This window comes from Musca domestica, unplaced genomic scaffold (assembly GCF_030504385.1).
Source record: "Musca domestica strain aabys unplaced genomic scaffold, Musca_domestica.polishedcontigs.V.1.1 13, whole genome shotgun sequence".
NCBI lineage: Eukaryota > Metazoa > Arthropoda > Insecta > Diptera > Muscidae > Musca > Musca domestica.
The window spans coordinates 3762130-3781430 of NW_026712172.1; the positions used below are offsets into that span (position 1 = coordinate 3762130).

Here is a 19301-nt window from a genome sequence, read left to right on the forward strand (position 1 = left end):
TAAAGATATCGGTTTGAAAAATATTATATTATTTGGGGGCTGAGGAACTAACCACGCCTACTTTTTAATCTAAATATATCAATATTTGTAAAAGAAAGTTGTGTTAGTTACTACGCTTATCACTCAACCGCTTATCTGATTTTAACGATTCAAACAAATTCAGAATGGTCTCTTGACAGAAAAGGATAATGTCCCAAAAAAAATGCCTAAAAATGTGAAATTTTAAAATTTTCATTTTGACTTTTGAAATGTAAAATCGTAATGTTTTATATTGTATGATTTTCTTCCATTTTGACTTGCTATTTTCGAATATACATTTGTAGTGTTTTTGTTTTTTTAATTCTAATATGATGTGTAGTCTTTTTGGGGAGTATAAAGCGACAACGGACAAAACTGTTATTTATAGATTTTATGTATTTATTGGGAAAGTGGAATTATACGAATAATATCATTTCAGAAGATAATAGGTTATGAAGCAAAAAATCAATATTTTAATTACTTTTTTAAAAAGCTAAAAAATCACGAAAAAGACTATCTCATTGCAAAAATTATAAAATCGGAAAAAAATGAATACAACATTCTATTGACAATCTTCGTAAGGACCTTCACACATTTGCGGTAAAAAATCAGCGAACAAGTTGAATTTTTTTCTTTTTTCAATTTGCTTTTCTTTTTTTTCAATCTATATATATATAAATGTCTATTGTTGTTCGTCGGTAATGGAATCAGCTGAGAACGGCTGGACCGATTTGCATAATATTTTGTACAAACGTTCGTCATAACCCGAGTTAGGTTTTTAAAGAAAAAAATATTGACAACGTCTACTTTCACTTGATTTATCTAAAATCCTTATATTTGTAAAATAATGAAAACATCGGTTTGAAAATTATTACACGAGATACTGTTGACTTTCCACGCCTACTTTTTAATCTATATATACAAATCAATTGTTGTTCGATTGTAATTGAATCAGTTCAGAACGGCTGGACCAATTTGGATATATTTTTTTAATGTTCGTCCTACCCCGTGTTAGGTTTTTATGCCCATTTTACTTTTACGTACTCTTGACTCTTCCTCCAAATCTAGGTTTCTGCTTGTGGTCAGAGGAACTGGCCACACATACTTCTTTAAAACTATATGTATAAAATTTAAAAAAAGTATAGTAACACATAACTTGACAACTGCTTGGGCGATTTGACTCAAATTTTCTATTGGTTGTAGTATCTATTACGGACTTCAAATACCAAATTTTAAACAATTCCGGTGAGTAATGTCGCTAAAACCATCAAAATATCGAATATGGGGAGGTACCGTTATATGGGGGCCATACGAAGACGTGGACCTGCACAGACAATTTTTTTTCATCGGCCGTAGTATTCATTTCGAACTTCAAATACCTAATTTTCAAATACAAATTTGATGACAGGGAGGTACCATTATATGGGGACTATACAGCGTTCGAAAATAAACAGTACACTAACATAGTGTACAAAAATTCTATATTAGTATCACAAAATTCGATATTAGTATCACTATTTGTATAAGTGGAAATTAAAGAATAAATAAAACAACGTACTGTCATATGTCAATGAAACATACTTAATACTGATTTATTTATATGTATTTAATTGTTATTACATAAATGTATTTTTTTAATAAAATTAATTGAACAAGTTAAATATAATAAACATAATATAAATAGAAAGTAAAAAAAAAAGAAAATGTAATAAACTAAAAATATAAGTACACCAGTAAGAACTTTAATCTGATCCCAAATGGTAATTAAAAATCCCATTGGCTTTTACCATTAATATATGCTCTAAATTTAACGGTGACAATCGATTGCGCTGATCGGATAACATATATTTCATAGCTGAAAATAAGCGTTCCACGCTTACTTGTGTTGATGGTATTGCCAGTAAAATATTCGCAATGCCACTAATAATGTTTGAAGAATCCAAATATTCTAAAACATTTGCATTTAGTGGCAATCTAGATTTTCTTTCATAAGTGGATAGATCGGATTCAAAATTATCAATGTTTAAAGAACTCTGTGTAGGCGTGGTAGGATCTAAAGTTTGCAGGTAATCGGAAAAGAATTTCGGTGTACATGCATTACTTGTTGATGGAGTTTCATCCAGTATTGTGCAGGCCGTATTGTCTGTGGTAGAATCTGAAGAAATAAGGGTAATAGTTAAAAACATATGTATGTACTTTTGGTATTAATATAGCAAACGTACCTTCTTTTGAGTATATTCGCTTATATAACGACACTATGTACATCTGCGCTCTAGTTTTCTGATCGCTTGTCATACAGACTTTAATACGTGGATCCAAAAAGTTCGTTATCAAAAAGTTTATCCATTCTTGTCTTCAATGATTCTTTCAGTATCACTTTCATTTCGGTATTTGGTAAAGCATCTATTTGGAATGTAATATCCATTATTACAACGTATAACACAGCTGTTCAGTTTGTAGTTTCATTGTAGCTGTGTAAATAGGTTTAAATATTCCAACAAATTCACTTGCGAAAGACCAGTCAGCAGAACTAATGCATAATTTCGAATTATCCTTGCTTAATGTAGTTACAACTTATCTTATTTCCAGCAGTCTTTCAATCATATTGTATGTTGAATTCCATCTATTCCATTGTTATACAGTCAATTATCGGTTTCTTGTGGAGCCCATTTTTAAAAATACTCATATACGTTTTACTTCGAAGTTTTTTCACTACGAGTCTTAGGTTTTCAGTTTTTTCTTTTATTGTAGGCTGTTTTAGAACACCATTAACACACAGCTGCAGCGTATGGGCACCACAACGAATGTTAGTAATATGGTGTGAGGATATATTAAAGTCGATTGACTCAATTTAATAAATCGATATTTCACAATCAACTTCTTCTTCGCTATCCTGAGATTCCTATTCCATAAGCATTTGTAACTCCGAATTCAGCACTTTTACCGTTTTTAATATGTTAGATCCATTGTCGGTTGTAATGGTAAAATGTTGCGTACATCAACACCATATTCTCTTAGAACTTCCAATATAATAGGTTTTATATATTCACCGGTTTGACTTGATTTCAGCTCTTTTATTACCAATGTTTTAACAATGATTTTACCATTTTTGATGTATTGAACATTTATACCGAGCATGCTCAAATCCCACCTGGTTGCTACATCAATCTTAAGAGAAAACAATGTCCCTTTTCCGTTTTAATATTTGTGGAAAATGTGATAATTCGTTCCATTATATTATGCTCATTGACTGTTATTCCGAGCAAACTTAAAACTGGTTCCATAAGAATTTTGAAGGCCCTATCTTCGGCTATGTGCAGAGGACGTCCACTTTTGGTGAATAGTTCCACTATTGCTAGTTCGATGTTCCTCGGATTTACATTTCTTCGCAGTGTATTACTGCGTTAATACAATTTTGTAATTTCATTGCACGTTTTTGTTCAATATAGTTTGCATATTGCTCAGGATGTGATCTCTTTAAGTGTCTTTCTATATTTCCGGAATGTACACTTAAAATCTTGTTCTTACAACTTTGCAAATTACACACAACTTCGATTGATTCATTTGTATTGAACATATCTAAAAGAATAATATTTTTAGGTTGCGGCATTTTTGTAATTATTTGCTGAACGTTTCAGAAGAACTAAACAGCAGGATATCGGCTTTTTTGCATATATTGTAACAAAAATTGTTCTTAATAATAATAATAATAATAAGACTACCTGTACTCCGATGCGAAATTTTGGCAAACTATATCCTGGATATCAACACATATTTTGATGTGGTACCTGTACAATGTTTGGTTTTATTTAACACTAACTCATAAAACTGATTTTAAACCCTCAGCCATACTTTAAAAAATATTTAATTTTTTGCACCTACATTCACTGATTTTTCGGTACCACAAAGTAACAGGTACATTATCTGCATAAAAACCATTTATTGATTTCATTTAGCGGCCCACCAAAATATACAATTTTATGGCAATAACTTTTATTAACCATATTGTTGCATTCATTCGTAGAATTTTTGTTTTTAAATGAATGAACCTTTTTACTGGTTAATATAACGCAATAGGCCGAATTTCAGGCGTATCCATAAAGACTTGTGGCAACCACTAAAATACCCTTTTTCACGGAGAATTTAAATTTTCATATTTTCATACTTTCTTCAATATCGCAAAGAAAATAAATCCAGCAATTATTTTCATAATATCGAATTGTATTATTTATATTTACATTATCAAAAACATCAAACATTCAATTTTCCCCAAATCGTAAACAACACACATGTGGTACACTACAGGTACGGTTATCGTCGGCGTCGCAAAATGAAGTCGAGGTGACAATAGTGATATTAGGGTTGTCGTTTTTTGTCGATAGCGACAAATGGTTGCCATTATCATTGTCGATACAACAGTCGACGTGAAGTCGATTTTTTAGAATATATGTCGCCGTAAAAAATTGTGACGACATAGTACTTTTTAGTCGACGTTGATATTGTAAGCATTTTGTATTTTATATTTGTTTGACCACGAAAATAACAACAGCAAAACAATTTGAAATTTTGGTTTCCGAATTGAAAAAAAAAAAATCCATGTTTGGCAAAAGGATTTACCAAAGGTCATGTTCCAGCAAATTTTCATTCAGATTGGGAATCCATTGCTACAAAATTAAATGTAAACGGGACTCCGATTAGAGACCCCGATGGCTGGCAAAAAGTATGTAAAAATGAAAATTATTTTTGTACGTTTTTATTAGTTAGTTTTCTGAAATTCTTCTAGGTTTGGAAAGATTTAAAATTTAAAACTAAAAAAAACTTGTGCACAACAAGGGTGAAACCAGCAGCAATGGATGTGGCATTTTTAAGCAAATGACTTTGGAGGAGTCTGTCGCGAATATAATGCAGTTTCAAAAGTTATTGAATCCACCAGGTCGTGCACTTGGAATAGAAAATAAGGAAAACATAAGTGTAATAGACGTTATAGTTCATGAAAATGAGCAAGTGGACAATGCTGATGACGAGACTGATGTAACCTACTATTGAAGCTTCTCGATCAAAAAACAATGGTAAAAAGTCTACAAGGAAAGTAGAAACTATTGAACACTTTTGTAACAACACAATCAAGGGCCAGGCAATGCAAATATGTTTGTTGGCTGCCTTAACACTCGCCGCTGCAATACTAATACAATCTTCTCTTCATCCTCACTTGAACTTAAGATATGTAACGTATTTATAATCTTTATTTTTTCACTATATTTTTTATTTTTCCGAAAGAGCGAATTTAGAATTCAAAATACCAAAAAAATATCTTTTTTTGTCAATAACAGGGGAGTGTTGCCAACGTTTTTTTATTTGTTGCCAACTTTTATTTTGAACTGTCGATGTCGCTTCTATGCCTTGCCATAATACCATTTTTGAATCGAAGCGACGGCGAGGGCGACTCTCACATAAAGTCGACGACGACCATAGTAACGACAACCGTAATTGGGCCGATTATTTTTTTAATGTTCCGCCATGTGGTACACTAAGATTTTGTAGTGCTCCGACTGAGGAACACTACGTTTTTTAGTGCTCCGATTGCGGTACAGTACGATTATCGTTGTGCTCCGGTACAGTATCACTGAAATATTTTTTAAGGGTTGTGTTCCGGTACGGTACACTATCGTAGTGTACCACTCCACCTCGGTACGGTACAGAACACTATGGTACTGTACCATAATGTTTATTTTCGAACGCTGGGACTATACCAAAACAAGGGCATGCACAGACAATTTTCAGTCATAGGCTGTAATATCTATTACGAACATCATATACCAAATTTTAAACAATTCCGGTGAATAATGTAGCTAAAATCGGGAGGTACCGCTAAATACTGGCTATACGAAGACTTGGACCTGCTCAGACAATTACGAACTTCAAATACCAAATTTTAAACAATTCCGGTTCATGATGTCGCTAAAATCATCAAAATACCGAATATAGGGTGGTACTGTTATATGGGGACTATACGAAGACGTGGACCTGCACAGACAATTTTCTGTCTTATGCTGTAGTATCCATTTCGAACTTCAAATACCTAATTTGAAACAATTCCGGTGAATAATGTAGCTAAAATCATCAAAATACCGAATATCGGGAGGTACATTTATATGGGGGCTATATGGACCATTTACGAACGTAACCTGCCTACTAAAAAATAAACATGTGTGCAAAATGTTAGCCTTCTATCTCAATTCGTTCGAAAGATACCGTGATTACATCAGACATTGCTAAATCGACTTAGAATTTTACGCTGATCAATAATATATATACTTTGTTGGGTCTGAAGGGGTTACAAACGGAATGACAAAGTTAATATACCATGGTGGTGGAGGGTATAAAAAAAAACTTAAAAAATGTTGACATACCAATGTTCCCATATCATGGTTGTAAGTCAACATTTATATCAAAGTTTAGGTTTTTTGAAAAAGATAAGCTTAACTTTACATCTTATATACGATTTTAAAAAATATGCATTATGAACAAAATATAAACAAAAATTATAAAACGAAGTTATTAAAAACTTTCAAGTTCAGTGGAGTGTTAAAAGAAAACACCAAAAAACACTTTTTTAAAATTGTTATGTATTATTTATGTAAGCGTGTCGAATTTAAAAAAAGTAAGTATCCATCCCCTTCTTCCCCCTTTCATTTATTCCATTATTTTTCAGTGTCAGTATAGTTGCAAATCTGAGAAAGAAAAATCAAGTTTAATTTGGATAGAAATATAAGTTTCTTTTTTTTCATTCCAGCATATATGGGAGGTGAGCGAGTCCTTCGTTTTTTTTCCTTTCCTATTTGTATTAGTTATGTGTACCAATTTTCATTCTTCTACGATAACTCCTTATATTTTTGGCCGCCGTTTATATGAAAACACGACACTGTGCGTTCCCTCTAAAATAAACTGTCCCAAATATAGTACAGTTCGCACACTTAGTACACATTTCCAATACACCCTCAAATATCAAACATATTCTTCAACTTTTATTCTCATACCAAATTTCAGTTTAGTTTCAGTTTTTAACTCTATCCATTCAAATAATACCATATGGTGGCATTTTAGAAGTTTAGTACCAGTACACAGTTTTTCGTGACCTTAAAGTTCTAAATTCTAAAAACCCTTGGGTATCCTGCACTCAATCAGTGAAAATGTATCAAATTTTGTGAAAATCGGTAGACATACCTATAGGTCCCATATATATGTTTCATCCGAATCTGTATTTAAGTCCCTCACACCCTTAAAATGCTCCCACAACAACGATATTTGGTCACAGCTATCAGATACAGCATACTTTTATTGTTATAGGTAGCTTTACTAAATATACAAATTGGGAAATAAAATTAAAAATGTTATGTTTGTTATATACTATCTGTAGCAATTTATGAAATACAAGTCATGATTTCGCCCAGATTATATTTTTTGTGTTTTAATTAAATCGAATCGCTCACTCTACATAGAAAAGTTAAACGAATCATACTCATCCGAGATTATCGCTGCGTTATAAACACTTCAACTCAATTAGTTTATAAATAAATCAGTCATGTGAGCTGTTTGATTGCGAACACAGAGCTTCGGTCAATTCAAGTTTGCTCAAACCTTTTCTCTTTCGTTAGAGTAACTCGAATCAACATGTTACATCTGACCGGCTGATTTCGTTTGATTTGATATCAACTAATTGTAGAGAGCGAATCCGTCTAAACACCATATTTTGTATTGCATAATATTTAGCTGACAAATTTCGTGCAATCATATTTTGCTTATCAATAAACTACTTAATTTATTCTAATTTAATTACAGATGAATTCCACCCATTATGTGATGACGACGACGTATCCATTCAAAAAAGGAATAACTCTGCAGTTCATATAAAAATAGCCAGAAACAGTACATACGACATCGGCTTCGCACTGTAAACAATCGTGCCGAATAAACAATTATTATCAATCATGTTTAAATTATCGGAGCTTGTACGTTGGCTGGGCCTAACAGAATTCGAAATAATGGTCAATTTATGTGGGCTTCTTGTATTCACAATAACACTTGCGTTTCGAATATCCGGTACAATTGGAAAGAACGCTGTTGACTGGTTTACTATTTTTAGCCCACTGTTTTGTGTTGATGTATGCAATGCCTACTTCTGCATAATCGTATTGTTACGAATGTACTTGGATTCAGAAAACAAGCGCAAAGCCCTACATCGCTTTATGTGGAGCACATACTTTTTGTTTTTGGTAGCCATTTTTAAATATTTGTTATGTCTAAAATTAAGTGGTCAAACCAATTTAGAATACAGTGAAGTGTTTTCCCCCATCTTTGTACTGCTCCAACTCGTTGCTGTTCGGGCATGCCAGCTACCTAACTCCGTTTAATATTTTTCATGTCTTATAAACATTTAATTATATTAAAAATATTTTTATTCAGAAGGAATGTATCATATGGTCAAATAAAAATATCATATATTATATATGGACAAGTCTAATTTTTATTTCACATGAAATGGTAATTACGTTCCAATTTTTTCAATTTCCTCAGTATTATCGGCATTTAGTTCCTTTATCGTCTTCTTAAAGTGATTTTCAATAGCACGACATATCTCCATCGATTTATCGCTGTCAACAAGATTTATGGCTATTCCATTTTTTCCTGTAAAAAAGAATTTAAGGATCAATAATCGTCATATAACAGTATACTTATTTTGAACAAACCAAATCTTCCAGTTCTGCCAATGCGATGTAGATATGTTTCACAATCTGCTCTACCCTTTGCATCCATTGGTAAGTCGAAGTTGACCACAATTGTAACTTGTTCCACGTCAATGCCTGTTTTTAATTATAAAAATACATGTGAATGGATTTATTATAAGAGTAAATAGCATAACTTTAAGTCCAATTTTAAGTGTAGATGGAGTTGTTAATTTCATTTTTTCGACGTTGCAATAACAGACCATATAAAGCCAATTCCACGGCCGCGGGTTTTACGATACCGGAAATTGACCTGAAAGAACAACATCCCAGTTTCGGCCAGCGGCTGCCAACCCAGTATGTACATGTTTGTGTTTGTTTATTTTCTGCATATCCCGGAATGCTTGCTCCGGATTTTATTTGTCCGTGGCGGGATTGAGGAAACCCCGGACCTTGGTTCTGCTCGGTTTGTCAGAACGTCATCCACTGCAGATATTTTTCGGTGCGATGTAATGGATGTAGAGAATAGGTGCACTTCAAGAACTGTTCCGGACTAAGGCGTTTGCGAGACTACAGCGAAAGGGATTATGTTGCGACGTGCTGCAGTAACGTAGTCCCCAGTGAGTCCACTTCTTCGTCATCCTCATCAGAGGCGTCGTCGGAGTATGGAACTCCGCCACAGTCTCCAGAACAGCAACCAACACCGCAGCATCTAACGCTACATGTTGTTCCAACACCGGATTGTGCATCGTTTTGGCAATTTAATTGCAACGGACTCCGAGGTAAAATAGATGAGATAGTAGAATTTATGATTCGGAGGAACATTAATATCGCAGCTGTGCATGGTTACAACGTACTAAGGAAGGATCGCAGCAGAAATGGAGTTGGGGGACTAGCTTTCCTGTTACACCATTCTGTTCAGTACAGACCTATCTCGCTTGAGCTAGTCTTTACTGATCCATACACGGAATGTATGGGGGTAGCGGTCAAGTGTGCTTAATGTGTATATCCCGCCGATTAATAGCTGTGAACCGCGTTATTTGCCAGATATTAGCCCATTGTTGGTAGGCAATAACCGTCTGGTACTAGAGGATTTTAATGCCCACCACGAGTTGTGGCATTCCGTCCTCGGTAATGACCAGAGGGGATCAGCGCTGACAGAGCAGATTGACTGCTCCATATTCTGAGAGGAGAGTGTCACAGTTCGCCATACTTAACCATAGTGTCACCCGGTCTGATAAATTACGTGACTTGGCGACCCGTCAAAAAGTGGCTAGACCATCTGAAGTGTTGCAACATTGGAACCGATTTGAGCGACAGATGAAGCGAAGAGTATTACGTCGTATCATATCTCTTCCCGCTGAGGAAGAACCACCACAGTTTACGATGGCTGAAGTGGCAAATGTCATCCGGAACGCTAAGTTATCCAAAGCGTTGTGCCCGGACGGAATCTGAATGGTAATGCTGAAACAGCTGGATACGCCGGGAGTCGAGTACCTAACGAAAGTTCTCAACCTGTCGCTAGCCACCCACATAGTGCCCCAAGCCTGGAAAATGGGTCGACTGGTTCCGCTACAGAAGCCAGGAAGGGATGCCAGTCAAGGCGAATCGTACACGCCGATTTCGCTTTTGTAGTAGGTAAGACTCTTGATGCTTTACTCCTCCCTAGCATTAAAGGAAGCTATCCAGTTGCCAACCATCAGCACGAATTCCGTCTACAACAGCATTACACGCCATTTCCACACATATTAGTAGAGGATTGAACCAGAACAAGCCGTGTGGCAGAATTGTGTTGGTAGCCCTTGACCAATCAAAGACATTTGATACGAACAATTATGCCATACTGTTTGAGGACGTGCAGATAACCACCCTCCAACCAAGGTTGAAACGTTGGATAATCAACTATATGTGTGGACGCCAGTCGTACGTGGAATTCCGGAACAAGAAGTCCCAAGCCAGTAGAGTGAAACAGAAACTGTTTAACCTCTACCTTTTCGGAATTTCTCGCCCTACAGATGGCATAGAGATTGTAATATATGCGGATGATTGTACTATCATGGCGTCCGGCCCAGCGGTCGATGACATAAGTGAAACGCTAAACCGCTATCTCGCGGAGCTTGGCGCATACTTCCACGAGAGGAATATGAAAATATCCGCAACGAAATTAATGCTACACTCTTTGCCACATGGTCTGCGGAGATGAGAACACAGCTGAATGTGCAGGTAGAGGGGAATTTAATACCGACCACGAACTACCCCAAGATTCTAGGGGTCACATTCGACAACAAGTCGTCCGCGCAAGCCACACCTATCTGCAACAAGGTGAAAAATAGAAACAAGGTCCTCAAGGCGCTAGCCCGCAGTACTTGGGATGCGTACAAGCCTATCAGGCAGGTCTTAATGAATGCCGTCCTCGGAGTCCACTCCCATATATTGCAGCTGAAGAACGCCAACCGCCTAGACAAACTGGGGTAGTTTTGGTGCAATTACTTTCAGGATGGTGTAGTCGTCTCAATTCGTATTGGCCACGAGTTGATGAAGAGTTGCGTGACGCCTGCCCGGCGTGTGATACAGACCCTTGCAATACATTGCAGCTCTTTAATTGCACAGCCAAACGTACCCTCCAGAAGATCGCTGGCTACAGCCCATTAAAGCAGCCGAATTTCTAAACCTGGAGTTGGGACCAGATTAGCAGAACGCAAAAACTTACATGTAAAAACAACAATCAGATAAAGCAAAAACTCTCCAAAGCATATAAAAGACTTTAAAAAGGAAAATAAATTTACATAAGGGCAGATGTTGTCTATTCCACAACACAGTCGCCCAAACTGCCAACGATTTCTTTGGGTTTATAAGTCGTCCAGAGGTATAAAAAATTCCTTCTTGTCCAACATAGTAATTTCGAAAGAAAAGCTCAGATAATGATCAACAGACTATAACACATTGTCTTTGTAAAAACCATACACAAATGAAACGATAAAATTAAGAATCTTTGCATTTCGCCTAATTTGGATGGACAAGGAACACAACTTGGAAACAGTAGTTAACATGAAACATTAGCTGGAAACTCGAAATGGTAAGTATATACTCGCAACTGAATTTGTATATTGAAGTTGCTGTATAAGTCGAGTAACCAATTTCACAAAGTTGATGTAAACTAACTTCTTGCTCGCCAATTGTCTGAAAATAATGGATTTAGAAGAAACAACTCACGTAGTAAACTAATTAACTTTCGTCATATCAAGCAATGAGTAACGTAGACATAGAATATGCGAATCGTACTATAAACATTAACCAATACTTCATGTGCGCAACAGTGGCACATTGTGTTGAAATACAAATCATAAGGTTGCAAGTTCAGTACCAGCAGCGGACTTAACAAGAAATATAATTCTAAAAATAAAACAAATACTTTTTTATAGTTATTTCGGGTGGTAATCATGTTCAAGAATTTATTTTTCTTTTTTTGTCAATTTTTTATAATGTACGATTTTTTTCAATTTGACTTATATTGAATTCAATAGTTTTTTTTGTGCGAACAAAATAATGTATTATTTTTAAAGATGTTTATGTTAGTTACTACGCTTATAACTCAAGAGCCGCTGACCTGTTTTTGACAATTCACACCATTTCTTTCTTTCTTTATTGGTCAATACGCCAAAAAAATGAAAGTTAATTTTTTTTTTTGGTGATATATTTTTTTAATTTTTCATAATTTTAAATACCCCATAAAATTATTTCAATTTGAAATGTTTTATTGAAGTTAACATTTTTTGTTTCAATTTCGAATGTAAGCTAAAGAAAATGAGATCAGAGCACAATACGATGTAAAATTGTAATATTTCCAAACAAACAAAAACTGGCCGACACAGCTGTATAGAGGTCATATCAAAACGTGGACCTACTCCTTTCATTAGGCAGTAATACGCCCAATGAGAACTCGAAATTAAATTGGGATATAAAGAGGAATTCAATAAACGGACTATACAAAATTGTAGATCGAATTAAAATTTTAGTAAGAAAAGAATTCATACCCTCCTTCAAAATATTTAAATGGAAGGTACCATTATACGGGGGTCTTTGCGCAATAGCGAGTAATGACATTGTTCAACACCCAATATGGGGGTTGGGAAATTCTAAGTGAATAGTACTTGGATAGCAGATCAAAATCGCAAAAGGGTTTTAGGTTCCCAGGCCAAACGTTTTAGGGGCAATTATGTAGCTTTAACCACACACGAAGGGCCTCAAATATTTTTCTCTAAACTCCGCAAAATTTGCCATTTAGTTTCAAATTTGATTTAGTACCATTTAGTACAAAACAAGTACGATTTTCAAAGTTCCTACATAACCCAATCCTACAATGCAATAGTAATCCCAATTCCAAATTTCAGGATACCAGCTCTATCGGTTCACCCAAATCCAAATTGTAGCCAATAAACAATTTGGTACACATTAATACAAATTTCCATAACTATATACATCATACAATCCAATAGAAATCTCTTTTTTCCAAATTGCAGGGTTCCAACTCTACCGGTTCTCCCAAAATTTAAATTGCACCAAATTTTGTACCATTTAATACACATAAGTTCGAATTTCTCTCAAAATTTAAATTGTACAAAATTTAGTACTATTAGTACTCATAGGTACGAATTTCGAAAAATGGTATATCAGTATGAACAGAAAGATTTTAAGTGTTTTGAAAACTTCCACCTCTGTTATGAACACATGTTAAATTTTGTTTCGATCTGGCAACACCTTCATATAGAAACAGGTTGTTAACACATACGTATCTACATACATATTTATATTAAGTTGTAGTTTAGTTGTGACGTATTTACAGCTTTATTCTAGTTTGTTAATTCAGCATTTTCATGTAAGCCATTTATTAACGTTTATTTAGGTTCAATATTTAACAATTTCATTTATTCACTTTGTATTAATAATATTTGACCTAGTTTTACTTTATGCAAGTAATCAATTATGCTAAGAAATTATTTGTATAAAAGAATGAAAATAATAAAGAGTTAATCAGTTGTCTTTTATGAAGCGACCATAACCAATTTGGATTCATTTAATAATCATCGTCTTTCCTTCAAGTTTATGTGCTTGTAAGGAGAATTTTAAGGACTGTAAGTGTCCGTTCAAATTTATGTGTTTGAACTGAATCCCACTAGGTCCGATTTATATTAACACAGGTGTTCAAAAAAGACGCATCCGCAATTTTTTACAATGGAAATTAGAAATGCGTGCTGTCATTAAATATTTACATAAAAAAGGTTTATCGGAACAAGAAATTCATAATGACACTGTGAACGTGTTAGGTAAAAGTGCTCCTTTATATGCGACAGTAAAAAATGGGTTGTTGAATTTAAACGTGGTCGTACAAGCATTGGAGATGAACCACGTAGTGGACGTCCAAAAACAACAACAACAATAGAGATTATAGCCAAAGTGCAAGATATGGTATTAAATGATCGACGAATAAAAGTACGTTAAATTGCTAATATCATGGGCATCTTAAATGATCGAGTCCATATAATTTTGCTCGAAGAACTACAGATGAAAAAGCTTTCTGCAATGTGGCACCCATATTTTGTTAATAGTCGATCAAAAACGAAAAAGAATGAACATTGCTCAAGTTTGTTTGGATCGTTTTAAGCGAAATAAAGATTTTAAGTTTCATAACTGTTGATGATACATGGATCCACCACTATTCTCCAGAGACAAAAGAACAATCCAAACAGTTTACTGAAGCTGGAAGGAGTGCCCCAAAGAAGGCAAAAACAATTCAATCGGCAGGTAAGGTATGGCAACACCTTATTCTTCTGATTTAGCTCCCAATGAATTTTACTTGTTCCCAAATCTAACAATAACTCCTTGCTGGCAAGCGTTTTACCCCAAATGAAAATGAAATTACAGTTGTAAACCACTATTTTGAAGACCTTGAGGAAAACTATTTTTATCAAGGGATAGAATTGCTAGAAAAAAAAAATAAGAATATTTTTAAAAAACTAACTATTCTCTTTCATTGATAGGCTAAGAAGTTTCTGAACCGCCCTCGTACATACCTCAGACCTATAATGAAATAGTAATCTCATTTCCATATTTAGTACCATTTAGCACTTTTCGTGCACATAAAAACAAATTTCAGGATTTCAGCTCTATCCGTTCCTCCAAATTCAAATTGTTCCAAGTTTTGTACCGTTTTCGTTTACATAAGCAACCTCCTCTCACTACTCTTACATCACCACTCCTCCCACTTCTCTTTAGTACTTTTCGAACACTAATAGAGTAAATTTCCAAAAACCCTTTAGAACATCCATCATACACTCCATCAGTCACTCTCATTGTAAATTTAAATACAAAAGGTACCCTATTTAGTACTCGTCGTACCGATTTATATTTATATCAGATTTATATTTTTTATTTTGAACTTTTTGGAGGGACGAACCAGAAAAAGTTCGATGATGTTTTCCATCGTCGTAATCCAATCACAGGAATGGTCTAAATTGAATAATTCTTTTAAGGGTTATATGAAGGCCAGGTCCGCGTTGCCGACCCGTATTTTTGCACAATTTTGATTGTACGTTATGACTCCATAGTTATTTCTAAATAGAAATGAATAATTGTGGCAAAAATTATAATAGATGTTCACCTACCGTCGGTTTTTGACATCTTGAATAGCCTGATCTTATTTTTCAGCCATAGGATTTAATTTGAGTGTTAAAAACCTACATGATATATAACATCTATAATAGCCCTATGTGAAAACTCAGCTCAATTTTTGGTATTGTTAAGAACTTAGAAACATTTTCCATTCAAATTAGCTGTAATTTGGAATTTGTATTTCCAATTTTTAGAATACCGTGCTGCGTGGTATTTAGTTTTGTCCACCATAATTGAGGGCAGAATGATTTCAGAATAGTCAAAGATAATTGCTATTCTACACCCATTACGGTAAGAATGGATTTTATTTATTTTTGTCATTTAAATTGTGCGTTGGAGACCCCATAAAGTTCATATTTTTCATCATAGTATAATTCAATGACGATAAAAGAAATTAATATTCGTAATTTTTTTCATGTTTCTCCACAATTTCCGACTGAAAGCGTTTTAGATTTTGGAGTTTATGTCATATAGACGTACATCCCAAATCTACGTTCTTAACCAATATTCTCTTGGGGATTACAAATTCAATAGAATACAAAATTTTATTTTCTGACAACACATTGTTTGGGAAAGTGGACTTGGAAGTACACTAATGTAGGAACTATACTCAAATAAATGCCTATGAGGACAATTATCTGTAAGATGATTCTGTACCCCAGAGTAGCCTAAACACAATTTTTTAGCCAAATCAATTGATGAATGTGGTCAAGACCAAGATGGACCTCACTCCAAAAATTGAAAATCTCATGAGAAGAGTTTTTCCAAGACCCTGAAAATTGCTTAAATCATATGAGGGTTATACAAAACCGTGATAATTTTTTGCGAGGATGTTTTCTTTTCAAATTACCAACCTTTGCTGAAATGAGTATGCACAATATGGTTAAAATGTAAACTATACTCGAAATCGGGCTGTACCCTTAACCGAGAATCATATGTTATGACCTGCAAAAGCGATCTAAGATTTCTTGAAAGTTTAGGAAAAAATCTGGAAGGATATTAATCCTTTTTTTTACTAAATGTTCAATTCGCTCTACCATTTTGCACCCTTTATATTTGGCATTTCACTGATTGCAGTCCCAATGAATTGCATATTTTGAGTTCTCACTGAACGGATTATTGTCATATGAGAGAAGTAGGATGTACGTAGGTCACTCATTTCATTTTTAATATTATTCAATCAGAATTCAAAATAACAAAAAATGTTCACTTCCATATCGTATGTCATATTGAAAAAAAAGATCACACCAAAAAAATTGTTTTTCATTAAAATTTTTATTGGCATATTCTACCGCTATTTTTATCCAGGATGCCATGCCATAATTGTATGAATTGTCAAAATCCGTCAAGCCGTTCCTTAGCTATAAGCGTAGTACCTAACATAACTTTCTTTTATATTGTGAAAATAATTCTTTATTTTGTTTACAAAAAATCTATTGAATTCAAAATGATAAGCCAAATTTAAAAATCATTTAGAAATTAATCGTACATTATACAAAATTAAAAAAAAACAATTGAAGAAAGAAAAAAATCTTCACCTTGTTCGATGATTTTTTACAGCAGAAGTTTAAAGGTACTATTATTTTAAAATTGGATTGAATTGAAATGGTTTTTTCGATTTATTCCCGATTTGAGAATTTTTGCAATGAGATCTCCTTTTTCTTGATATTTTTTTGCGATTTTGAAAAAGTAATTATTATCTTTTAAATTTGTGTGACCGCGTTTAATTATTTTATATATATAAAGGGTGATTTTTTTGAGGTTAGGATTTTCATGCATTAGTGGGATTTCAGACATGGTGTCAAAGAGAAAGATGCTCCGTATGCTTTGACATTTCATCATGTATAGACTTACTAACGAGCAACGCTTGCAAATCATTGAATTTTATTACCAAAATCAGTGTTCGGTTCGAAATGTGTTTCGCGCTTTACGTCCGATTTATGGTCTACATAATCGACCAAGTGAGCAAACAATTAATGCGATTGTGACCAAGTTTCGCACTCAGTTTACTTTATTGGACATTAAACCAACCACACGAATGCGTACAGAAGAGAATATTGCGTCTGTTTCTGAGAGTGTTGCTGAAGACCGTGAAATGTCGATTCGTCGCCGTTCGCAGCAATTGGGTTTGTGTTATTCGACCACATGAAAGATTTTACGCAAAGATCTTGGTGTAAAACCGTATAAAATACAGCTCGTGCAAGAACTGAAGCCGAACAATCTGCCACAACGTCGAATTTTCAGTGAATGGGCCCTAGAAAAGTTGGCAGAAAATCCGCTTTTTTATCGACAAATTTTGTTCAGTGGTGAGGCTCATTTCTGGTTGAATGGCTACGTAAATAAGCAAAATTGCCGCATTTGGAGTGAAGAGCAACCAGAAGCCGTTCAAGAACTGCCCATGCATCCCGAAAAATGCACTGTTTGGTGTGGTTTGTACGCTGGTGGAATCATTGGACCGTATTTTTCAAAGATGCTGTTGGACGCAACGTTAGGGTGAATGGCGATCGCTATCGTTCGATGCTAATAAACTTTTTGTTGCCAAAAATGGAAGAACTGAACTTGGTTGACATGTGGTTTCAACAAGATGGCGCTACATGCCACACAGCTCGCGATTCTATGGCCATTTTGAGGGAAAACTTCGGAGAACAATTCATCTCAAGAAATGGACCGGTAAGTTGGCCACCAAGATCATGCGATTTGACGCCTTTAGACTATTTTTTGTGGGGCTACGTCATGTCTAAAGTCTACAGAAATAAGCCAGCAACTATTCCAGCTTTGGAAGACAACATTTCCGAAGAAATTCGGGCTATTCCGGCCGAAATGCTCGAAAAAGTTGCCCAAAATTGGACTTTCCGAATGGACCTTCAAAAAGTAAATGTCATGGACCAATCTAACGTTTCAAATAAAGAACCGATGAGATTTTGCAAATTTTATGCGTTTTTTTTTTTAAGTTATCAAGCTCTTAACAAATCCCTCTTTATTTAGATTCATTATACAGTGGCTCACACTGAAAGTGAACCACCTCAAACATTGAAAAGTTTTTGCTTATAAAACATAAAAAGAAGTGGATTTCATTGGGGTGTATTATTCAATTTTATTCATTAAACTCAAGAGATAATTTAAAAAGTGCTTGGTTATCAATATTCTTTTTTAAAATTAAAATATAAAATAAAAACTAAAAAAAGTCGAATTTCATATGTCACATTCAAAGTGAACCACTTTACAAAAAACTTTGATAATACTATTTTAATATTTTGTAGGCCCACCATTGGCCAACATAACAGCTTTTAGACGCCTTGGCATTGATTCCAGGAGTTTGGTTGTATATGCAGATGGAATTGCTGCCCATTCAGCCTCCAAATGGTGTATGAGGTCGTTTTTGGAAGAAATATGATATTTTCGCACATTTGTGTCTAGTAATGCCCACAAATTTTCTATTATGTTAAGGTCTGGGGACTGTGGAGGAACTTCCAATACATGGGGACAATTATTTGAAAGCCATTCTATGGCAATACGAGATTTGTGTTTGGGATCATTGTCCTGATAAAACCAGGAGTCTTCTTCTATCCCTAATTTCTCAACACTTGGTCTAAGATTTTCCTTTAAAATATCAATATATCCAAATTTATTAAGGATTCCTGGTATGTGCTGCAAGTTTCCAGTGCCACTTCCAGCCATACAGCCCCAAACCATGACTGAACCACCGCCGTGTTTTATGTTGGGCAAAATATTTTTTAACTGTAATTCAGTATTTTTCTGTCGCCACACTCTACGATTACCATCTGGTCCAAATAAGTTAAATTTAGATTCATCCGTAAATAAAACCTTAATAAAGAGGATTTAGTAATTTTTTATGCTTATATAACTTTAGTTACCCTTTGCCAGAAGCTC

General features: G+C 34.6%; 3 protein-coding genes and 1 long non-coding RNA gene across 4 annotated transcripts in view; 2 read left to right on the forward strand and 2 right to left on the reverse strand.

Moving 5' to 3' along the window:
- The window catches only part of LOC101901611 (ribonuclease P protein subunit p20), a 38130-nt gene extending 30134 nt beyond the window's left edge, over nt 1-7996 (forward strand). Inside the window, exon 3 of the mRNA XM_005175195.4 lies at nt 7858-7996. Within this exon, the coding sequence (XP_005175252.1) occupies nt 7858-7973 (116 nt within the window). The 3' untranslated portion in view covers nt 7974-7996. The remainder of the gene's footprint in view (nt 1-7857) is intronic.
- On the reverse strand, nt 1582-6103 carry LOC131800804 (uncharacterized). Its single transcript, XR_009341592.1, has 2 exons — nt 2241-6103; nt 1582-2173 (listed from the first exon to the last, which is right to left on the reverse strand). It is a non-coding gene; the product is annotated as an uncharacterized LOC131800804 (long non-coding RNA).
- A 10-nt stretch (nt 7997-8006) lies between the features above and the next one.
- Nucleotides 8007-8524, forward strand: LOC101887264 (transmembrane protein 203). The gene has a single exon (XM_005175197.4). The coding sequence runs from the start codon at nt 8007-8009 to the stop codon at nt 8427-8429; it is 423 nt and encodes a 140-aa protein (XP_005175254.1). The 3' UTR covers nt 8430-8524.
- LOC101888077 (DEAD-box helicase Dbp80) overlaps nt 8520-19301 on the reverse strand; it is a 108690-nt gene continuing 97908 nt past the window's right edge. The window contains exons 10-11 of the mRNA XM_059118509.1: nt 8766-8879; nt 8520-8703 (exon numbers count right to left, since the gene is read on the reverse strand). Coding sequence (XP_058974492.1) covers nt 8564-8703; nt 8766-8879 — 254 coding nt within the window. The 3' untranslated portion in view covers nt 8520-8563. The remainder of the gene's footprint in view (nt 8704-8765; nt 8880-19301) is intronic.

Excerpts from the sequence above, each read along its gene's own strand:
- LOC101887264 (XM_005175197.4), top strand. The coding sequence starts at position 8,007 with ATGTTTAAATTATCGGAGCTTGTACGTTGGCTGGGCCTAACAGAATTC.